Source organism: Petaurus breviceps, unplaced genomic scaffold (genome assembly GCF_028583685.1).
Source record: "Petaurus breviceps papuanus isolate PSGF00001 unplaced genomic scaffold, PetGlider_PUasm1.0 172, whole genome shotgun sequence".
In the NCBI taxonomy this organism is placed as follows: Eukaryota; Metazoa; Chordata; class Mammalia; order Diprotodontia; family Petauridae; genus Petaurus; species Petaurus breviceps.
This window is the reverse complement of record NW_027185755.1, coordinates 252955-261629: the sequence shown is the minus strand read 5'-3', so window position 1 is coordinate 261629 and position 8675 is coordinate 252955. Positions and strand designations below refer to the sequence as shown.

Genomic DNA, 8675 nt, shown 5'->3' with positions numbered 1-8675 from the left:
CACACACACACACACACACACACACACACACACACATCTCCCTCATGCTGGTTCCTGTCATCATGATGTCACTTTGAAACCCACCTGCCCCCTTCCCTTGAACAGAGCAAACTGAGGGACTACTATCCCCACACACACATCCTATGTCCCCCTTTATCCTGGCAACACACCTACATCAACATACCTTGTGAATGAGGGAAAGAGTTCACCAGCCTTTCTCCCTTTAGCCCCTCCACGGAGAGCCGGGACCATTTCCTTACCCATAATCCCAGGAGTCAGATGGCCGATAGCCCTTCTGGCTCCTCCCTTGTCCTACAGAGTACAGAGGCCCAAGTTTTCTGGGCCTACCCAAGAGCCCAAAGCTGTACTACTTTGAATCAGGTGTGGATGGGAGGGGGCAGGATAGGTGAGCTCAGTACCAGAAATACTGTAAGTGTGTTCGGTTCACTTTCCGAGAGCCTGGATAGGTGCCAGGATTCCTGGGAGGGGGTAGAGGATTGCGCACAGGAGGGCAATACAAATAACTGCTTTCACAAAGCCGAGATTTCCAAGAAATGTAAACTCTGATCAGTGCTTTACCCAGGTAGTGGAGGTACCTCCCTCTCTTTGCCCCCCAATGCCTCCCACTCACCTTTCTTCAGAGATTGTGTTGGCCTGGAAGTTTCCTCTGGGCTTCTACGGAGTTCTTCCCCAGAAACAGAAGTCAGCGTCCTAGCTGGCAAGACACGTTGCTAAGGGACCAAGTGTCCACTGGGACTGGGAGGAGTTATAACCCTCCTGGCTGTAACCCTCTCGGCACCTAGGGCCTTGTGCCTGGAGCTCACAATTCCTAGCTACTCTAGGGACTGTAAACAGTAGGACCTGACTTAATCCCAGGCCTCTTTCAGGTCCCTCCATGGACCTTTGTCCTGTATCCCAGGCCCTGGAGCCATTGATGGGGGCTGGGCTTGGCAGGGGGCCAGACATCTACCCCAAGTTCTAAGAAGTGCAAGGTGACTGCAGACTGGGGCCCTGCAAAAATACAGCACCAACCCTGCTTTTTCACTGAAGGGTCCACATCATTTATGTAGCTGGCCCTGTGCTCAGTGACACAGTGCCAGGTAGGGGTGGCCTGGGGGAGAGAGCTAAGACCAGGAATTCAGAGGCCTCAGTTTGAGTCCTGAATTAGGGGTAAGAACTTGGATCCTAGAATGCCTGACCTGAAGAGGCTTCTGTTCCCTGGGCCTCAGTTCCCTCTTTTGTAGAATGGGGGCATTTGGTGAAATCCTCTTTAAAAGCTCCCTGTTGGCTCTAAATCCCAGACCCTGTGAGCCATTGCAATTGGAACTTTGAATCTGAAGGGGTGGAGGAGGGCAAATACCTCTCCCCTCAGGGACAGAGATCCTGTAATTGTGGACAAGTGGCATGACTGTGTGACCAGGAAGTATGGGGGTGGGGGATCCCCCTGTGCTTAGGAATCAGTCAGCTGAAATATGGTTTAGAGAAAAGAATGCTTGATTTAGAGCAGAGGAAGGATCTGGGTCCAATTCCCTCCTCTGCTGATGACTACACTGTTACAATGGCCATTAGAACTAGACTCAGTTTCCCGACTGTTAAGGAGTGGCTGGACAATGTCGCCGAAACACCAAGTATGGAGTGGCAGTGGCATCAGACAGTCAGCAATGGGCAGGGGAAGACTAAGGACCAGTTTCCTGGTCCCTTCACCATCCTACTACCCTACCCCACCCATCAGGAAGTTAGCCTAGATCCCTCCTCACCCACCAGGGACTTGGGCAATGGCCCTTCTTTAGGGGAAGTGGAGGATGGCTGCCTGAGCATCAGCTCCCTCTTAGGGGGCCCAGTGCCTAGTGGACAAGAGAGCAAAAGAATAGGCCCCATGTGCCCCCTTGCCGGCCTTCTCCCTATTCAGGCAAGGGAGTCACCTCATTTGGTTTACTCTCAAGAGTCCTGCCTTGTCATGGGACAAGTGCCAGGGAGCAGACACCAGAAACCTCACAAAATCACAAGTCCCCACCTCCCTCCCATTCTTCTAGAGTAGAAAACAGGGACATTCTTCTCTTACAGAGCTAGCATTGTTAGCTAAAAAGGCACAGTCACAACATCCTACGCAAATGCAGGTTGGGTGGGGTAGGAAGAGATCAGACCACTGAAAACAACCATGGACTCAGGGAGGCAACAGGGTTCCGATTCTTGCTCTCTCCTTGCTAGCTGGGTGACTTTAGGCAAGTTATTTGCCCTCTCTGGGCCTACTTCTTCCTCTATCAAATAGAAGGGTTCGACTGGGTGATCTCTAAGGTCCTTCCAGCTCCGATTTTAAGCCTCGCTGCCCACCAGCACAACAGACCCCTGTGCAGGACAGGCAGCGGCAGCAGGATGCATGGGCCTTGTGTTCCATCTACCCACCCTGTTTGTTGGATGGAAGATCTGGGGAACAGAAATGGAATTCCCCGAGTTAGCTAACCCCTTTTCCTTGTAGTTGACCCCTGACAGCCCACTGTGTGCAAAGCCAGGGCAGTTGTGAAGAGGTCCTATGTGCTTCGATCAGACAATTAACGAAATGAAGTGGCAAGATTTTCTCTTTTTACTTGCTTTTATAAAAAGTGAAATGTTTATCCTCAAATGGTGAACTTCCCCTTTAACAGCTTGGTTTGAGAATCACCGCATAGAAAAGAGACATGTAAAATATAGACATCTATTAGATATAAAAAAGGATTTCTAGTTGGCTACATAGAGCTGCATACAGAACGGCCGGCCACCCAAACTGTACTCCCATAGTCTGTGCTCTTCTAACCAGGTGTCCAGGTCAAACGCTGGTGCTGTCAACTCCAAATGAAGATTTGAATTCTTCTTTTAGGTTGGAATTCTGCTCCGCTGAGTATCACCTGACATCCGAGTCATTCACCAGAGCATGGAAACCACTGTTTTCTTATCCAGAAGTTGTCCCTGTAACAAGGCCTTGAGGAAACCAGCTGGCTCAACATTAGAAGGTAGAGAAGTGTAAGCCCTGGCCAACCATCTGATATGAACGAAGGTTAGTTGGGCCACTTGGGAAAACAACTCCTACTCGAATTTTTACAAAATCAAGAACAAATGTATTTGAAAAAAAGTATTTTAAAATACACTTAAACTGCCTATTAAAGCTGATAGAAAAGTGTGAGTGGCTTAGAACACAGGTGACATATTAAATGAACAAACCGTTGTGTCCCAGATCACTACTGCATTATTCAAAATAAGAAACTCCTAATTCCTCGAGGAGTTTCTCTGCTACCTCTAGGGATGGCACTGTTTTCAAAATACGAATCACTGTCAAGGCTGCTAACAGGAACGGGAAGCAGAGGGAACGTGGTAGAAGAGCCACAGGTTTTTTTGTTTTTGTTTTCTTGGAGGGGAGAGGGCAGGGCAATTGGGGTTAAGTGACTTGCCCAAGGTCACACAGCTAGCTAATGTTAAATGTCTGAGGCCGGATTTGAACTCAGGTCCTCCTGACTCCAGGGCCGGTGCTCTATTCACTGTGCCACCTAGCCACCCCTACACATTTGTTTTTTAAAGCCCCAGTGATCTGGAATAATGTGATCTTCAGAAATGCCAATCTACCTGCCCTTCCCAACTACATGTTGATTTGACCTTTTCCAACTCTGGGGTTTCTCCAGGATGGTGTTAACTCTGACTGAAGACTCAGTTTCCCCAAGAAGTCAGATCCACTATAAATAATCTCACTGTACTGTTGTACTCAGAAACCCTTCTATTACAAAATAGGACCTGGCTTCCAAGCCCAGTTGGGAATTGAGAGAAACTGCCCCCAGAGTCAAGCTATTTGTCCTTTAAACTTCTCTCTTCCTAAGGCATTACCTTCCTTATGGAGATGCTAGTCTATGTTCACCCTGAGTTTGAAGGTCCTGCAGAGAGAAATCTTTTTAAGGGGAGGAGAGATTGGGGGTGAAGGGGGAAACTATGTTCCTGAATCTAGAATCGCAGAGTCTCCTGGACCATGGCTCCTCCTGAGAGACAGGTGGGTTTAGCAGGACCCATGTCTCTGGGGGCAGGGCCAGAAATAGACCCAGAATTGCTTCTCTCAGGGACAACCTGGAGGACCCTCATCGCCCAGGTTTTAATGGCTACCACCACAAGGAGGAGGACTGAAAAGAAGCCTCTGGAGGAAGGGAGAGGCTAACAGGCAGGACAGCTCACACTGTGGTTCCAAACATAGTCTGGTCCAAGTCCTTGTCATCTAGGTCATCTTCACTGAGAGAGAAGGCCTGGCTGTTGGAGAGGGGGCAGGCAGGCCCGTCAGTCTCGGGTGTACCATCGGGCAGTGGGGAACTGCTGGCACTTGGTGGCCCTGCCCTGGCCAGAGGGCCCAGCTGCTCCCCTTCAGCCATGTAGGCCAACAGGCTGTCCAGCAGGGGCCGGCGCTGGCAGATCTTGTGCAGCAGCTCACTGCGATGCTTCAGCTGCACGATCAGGGCGTCTTTTTCCTGAATCACACTCAGGAGCTTCTGGACAGTCCCCTCCGAAGAAAATAGCTTTTCCTGAAGATCTGCAATCTCTCTTTGCAGGGTGGGGATGCACACCAGGAAAAAAACAAAAAACAAAAAATCTTTTGGTCTCATTCAATTCAACATTTATTAAGCCTCTATATGTCAGACACTGCTAAGAGCTAGGATTACAAAAGTAAAAATGAATCTTCCCTGTCCTCAAGGAGCTTACATTCTACTGGAAGGATGTGACTTTTACACAAATAAGTAACTACAAGGTAATTTGAGAAGAGAGAAAGTAATGGCTATGGGAGGAGGGAATAGGATAGGCTTGCTCTCCATTGGAGGTGGCCCCTGAGCTAAGCTAAAGGCTGCCTGGGATTCTAAGAGGTAGAGGAGGATTCCAGGCCCAGGGCATGGGTGGCCCACAGGATAGAAAGGCACAGAGGCAGGAGGTGGGATACCAAGTATTTGGCAGTGCAGCCAGAAGGCAATGCATGTGAAGGGAATAAAGGAAGTAAGTCCAAAAGGTAGGTGAGAGGCTGATAGATGGTGAAGGGCTTTAAATGTCAAATGAGGAAACTGTATTTTTTCCAAAAGCAACAGCGAGCCCGATATTCATGGTCAAACCTGTGACTCAGGAATATCACATCAGCAGCTGTGTGAGGGATGGACTGGAGAAAAGAGACTGAAGCAGGTGGAGTAGTGAGAAGCCCAGCAGACAGGGGGCTTGGCCCAGAGGCAGGAAAACCAGAGTTCAAATCTAAGCCTCAGACACTTGCTTAGCGGGGTGGCCCTGGGCGAGTTGCTTAACCTCTACCTGCCCCATTTTCCTCAACCATAAAGCAGAACCTGAGTCCCACAGCCGTGCTGAGGATCAAACAAGGTGTTTGTAAAGTGCTTCCAACTATGCTGGCACACGGTAGGTGCTTACTCAATGCTTTCCTAGTGCGAGTGAGAGCTGATGAGGACCCAAACTAGGGCTCTGGTTGCGTAAGTATAGAGAAAAGGAACAATGTGGGGAACGTTGTGAAGATAGAAATGACAAGAGATTTTATAGAGAGACTGTGAGGAACACAGAAGTGCCAGAGGTGACTCAGACCCTATGAACCAAAGTGACTGGAAGCATGGTGGCAGCCTCAACAGAAACAGGGAAGCCTGGAGAAAGGTGGGCCTGGAGGCAAGACCATGAGTCTTGTTTTGGGCATGTTGACTATGAGATGCCAGAGGTATGTCCAGAGGTGGAAACAAGCGACAGGCAGCTGCGGACTTGGGACTGGACTTTAGGACTAGATATTTCCACTCAGGAGTCATCCACCTGCATGGAGATGATAACTGGGCCCAGGGGAGTGGATGAAATCACCTGGGGAGGGTGAAAAAGAGATGAGGCCCTGGGACAAAACCCTGAGGGGCACCTGTGTTCAGAGGGGAGAAGAGAGATGCTGAGCTAGCAAAGGATCAAATCAAAACTGTCTGCAAGGGCCTCTGCAAACCTTCAGGGAGGCTGGAAACAATGCATCCCCTTCCCTCACATTCTAATACTGATTCAAGGTTTGCACAATGCCTTCCTAGCCATGACCCTGTGAGGCAGGGGGAACACATATTATCTCCAGTTACAGATGAGAAGACTGAGGCTGAGAAGTGCAGTCACTTGACCAATGTCACAGTGTTAGATCCAGGACTTGAACCCAAGCCCAGTGCTTCTCTTGCTACTCCACACTGCTCCTCAGACACTCAAGACTATTCACATTCATGGTTTTGTTTCTTCCCAACAAAGCCTGGCCAGAGCCCACCCAGGAAGCAGCCTTTCCTGCTGAACCTTGTCCCTAGGGTCACAGAACTGAGGACCTCACCACAGACCAAGACCAAGAAAGGCATCTAGGGCTTAATACGCCCCCCCCCCCCCCCCCCCCCCCAAGCAGCACTGTCTGCTAAAAGAGCCCTGATCTGGAAACCAGGGGGCCTAGGAGCTAGCTGGGGCTCAAGGGAGCCCAGGGGCTGCAAGAGCCTTCTAATCAAATTGGCCTCCATTGGGTTCAGTTCTTTTCTCAATTCTCCATCCCTTATGGATTGCTGCTTAAATAAGCTTCCTAAAACTCTATCCTGTATTTAAAAAGCTTCCTAAAACACTATCCCCTATTTTAAAAAACCTTCAGGGGCTCGCCATTGTGTCTTAATAACTGCACATTGAATAAAAGCATAGAACATTATAGCCTTGCATTTGAGACCTTCTCTGTCCTGGCCCCAACCTACCTTTCCAGCTTTACCTCACTGGAGTACCCTTTGCACAATATGCCATAGCTAAGTTGAACACTCCATCCCTGTTCCTAGTTCTCATCCTGCTCTTTCTTATCTGCAAGACTTTGATCACAGTATTCCCCCATCCCCACCCCCAATTAGTTAAATACAACACACTGAACAATCTCTACCTAGTATAGTATCTCCTTTCTTCAGGAACCACTTTAGGGACCACTTCCTCCAATAAGCCTTCTTTGACCCCACCCCCACCCCCCTTGCTGGAAGAATTCTCTTCCTCAGATTTCTTACAGAATTTTGTCCAGACCTCTCCTTTATGCTCATTCCATTCGCCCTTATACCTCAGCCACCATGTGTTCCTCTCCAGTCCTTAAGAGTGGGGCCTCTTCCTAGGGCTTTGCACATAGGATAAGGAGAGAGACCAGATATGACTTCACTAGGATAAGAAAGTCCCAGGTGAGGGGACTTCTTCACCACTGCAGGTTGGCAGCTTACAGCCTCAGAGAGTTACCTAGAGCACTAACAGTTAGATGATTTCCCAGGCTCACTCAGCTGGTGGGTATCTATCTACTAAAACATGCTGCCTTACACAAAGAAGTCACTCAATACATGTCTGTAGACTTGAACACCTCAGACAATTTTACACTTGTAAATGGTAATTTACAACAAGATCAGAAGTACTTGCTCATGCTCATAACATTCTTCCTCAGTCCCCTTAAATAACTAATAGTCTCCCCAATCCTTTCAGAAACTCCTTCACCCCTTGGCTTCCCTCACACCTCCTTTTCCCCTCCATTCCTCCAGTGCCTTCTAAGCCCGCTTCAGTCTCTCATCACTTCCTTCTCAGTATTACATCTCCACTTTCTCTAGGAAGCTATCAAGGCCTCTTAGTGCCTTCACGACCTTTCAATCCGGTCCCTCAAGTCTCTGACCCCACCCCAGTCTTTAAGACCCAACTCTCCCATTACCTCAAGCCCTTCACAGTCTCTGGATTCTCTTAAACAAGCTCTTGCTCGGTCCCCTGGTTCCCCCTCCCCATACCCAGCTCATTTCTCCCCTTCCTCACAGACTCATTCCCCTCACTCTCAGCCCCTTCGGGGCGTCCGATCACTCCCATGGCCCCCCTCACTACCCCCAAGCCCCCTCACTGTCTCCACCGTTTTCTTCCTCTCAATCCTCCCATTATTCCGCTAGGCCCCCCTCTCAGTCCTCCCTTCCCAGTTCCCCACAATTTCCTCCTCCCAGCCCAATACTTCTCCCAGTCCCCTACAATACACCTCACAGCCTCATTACTTCCCCACTTACTTTCCCAAATACTCTTCCCAGTTCCCCTAACACTCCCCTGCCCAGCACCCCCAACCTCAGACTCCCCAGCCCACGCCACCCGCACTGCTACCCTTAACAGCTCCCCACCCCCATCCTCTCCCAGCCTCCTCCCACCCCTCAGGCCACGGTTCCCGGGCCTCACCGGTCCTTGGCCCGGCCCAGCTCCCGGAGCGCCCCGCGAAGCTGCTCGTCCTTGCGGATAAGACTTTCCGCCTGCTCCCGCACCGTGCGCTCCGCCGCCCCCAGCCGCGCCTCCAGCTCCGCCGCCCGCCGGTGTACGGCCGCCAGGTGAGCGTTCGCTTCCCGGATCTGTACGGGAGACGGGCCCGACATGGCCCCGCCAGGCCTCTCACCTCACTCCGGAAACCGCCGCCGGACCCAGAGACTCCGCCCCGCCCCCTCATGGAGACCAATCACCGCTCACAACTCGACCGGTTGGAGCCAATCCACACCTAACTATCTCGACAGGCTCCGCCTGTTTGTCTCGACCAATCCTCACCTACGAACACCGACCAATCCCTGCTCTACCATGCCAGGCCTGCCTAGTCTATTTCAGGCAATACCGCCCCTCTAATTTAGCCAATTCGCGCTCACCAGGCATCTTCTTGATCAATGAAT

At 50.4% G+C, this 8675-nt stretch overlaps 3 protein-coding genes across 3 annotated transcripts in view; 1 reads left to right on the top strand and 2 right to left on the bottom strand.

Annotated features, from left to right (window-relative positions):
* CAPS (calcyphosine) overlaps nucleotides 1–1224 on the bottom strand; it is a 4034-nt gene extending 2810 nt beyond the window's left edge. The window contains exon 1 of the mRNA XM_069082864.1: nucleotides 632–1224. The gene's annotated coding sequence lies outside the window, so the exon portion shown is untranslated. The remainder of the gene's footprint in view (nucleotides 1–631) is intronic.
* The window catches only part of RANBP3 (RAN binding protein 3), a 138221-nt gene extending 135067 nt beyond the window's left edge, over nucleotides 1–3154 (top strand). Inside the window, exon 19 of the mRNA XM_069082849.1 lies at nucleotides 2855–3154. Within this exon, the coding sequence (XP_068938950.1) occupies nucleotides 2855–2886 (32 nt within the window). The 3' untranslated portion in view covers nucleotides 2887–3154. The remainder of the gene's footprint in view (nucleotides 1–2854) is intronic.
* Nucleotides 2572–8445, bottom strand: VMAC (vimentin type intermediate filament associated coiled-coil protein). Its single transcript, XM_069082865.1, has 2 exons — nucleotides 8200–8445; nucleotides 2572–4548 (listed from the first exon to the last, which is right to left on the bottom strand). The coding sequence occupies exons 1-2, from the start codon at nucleotides 8388–8390 to the stop codon at nucleotides 4185–4187; spliced, it is 555 nt and encodes a 184-aa protein (XP_068938966.1). The 5' UTR covers nucleotides 8391–8445; the 3' UTR covers nucleotides 2572–4184.
* Between the last annotated feature and the right edge of the window lie 230 nt (nucleotides 8446–8675).

Bases quoted from the DNA above. Each gene is read 5' to 3' on its own strand.
- VMAC (XM_069082865.1), bottom strand. From the start codon at position 8,390: ATGTCGGGCCCGTCTCCCGTACAGATCCGGGAAGCGAACGCTCACCTG. The intron at 4,549-8,199 runs GTGAGGCCCGGG...CACCCTGCAAAG, and splicing joins CTGGGCCGGGCCAAGGACCG to AGAGATTGCAGATCTTCAGG.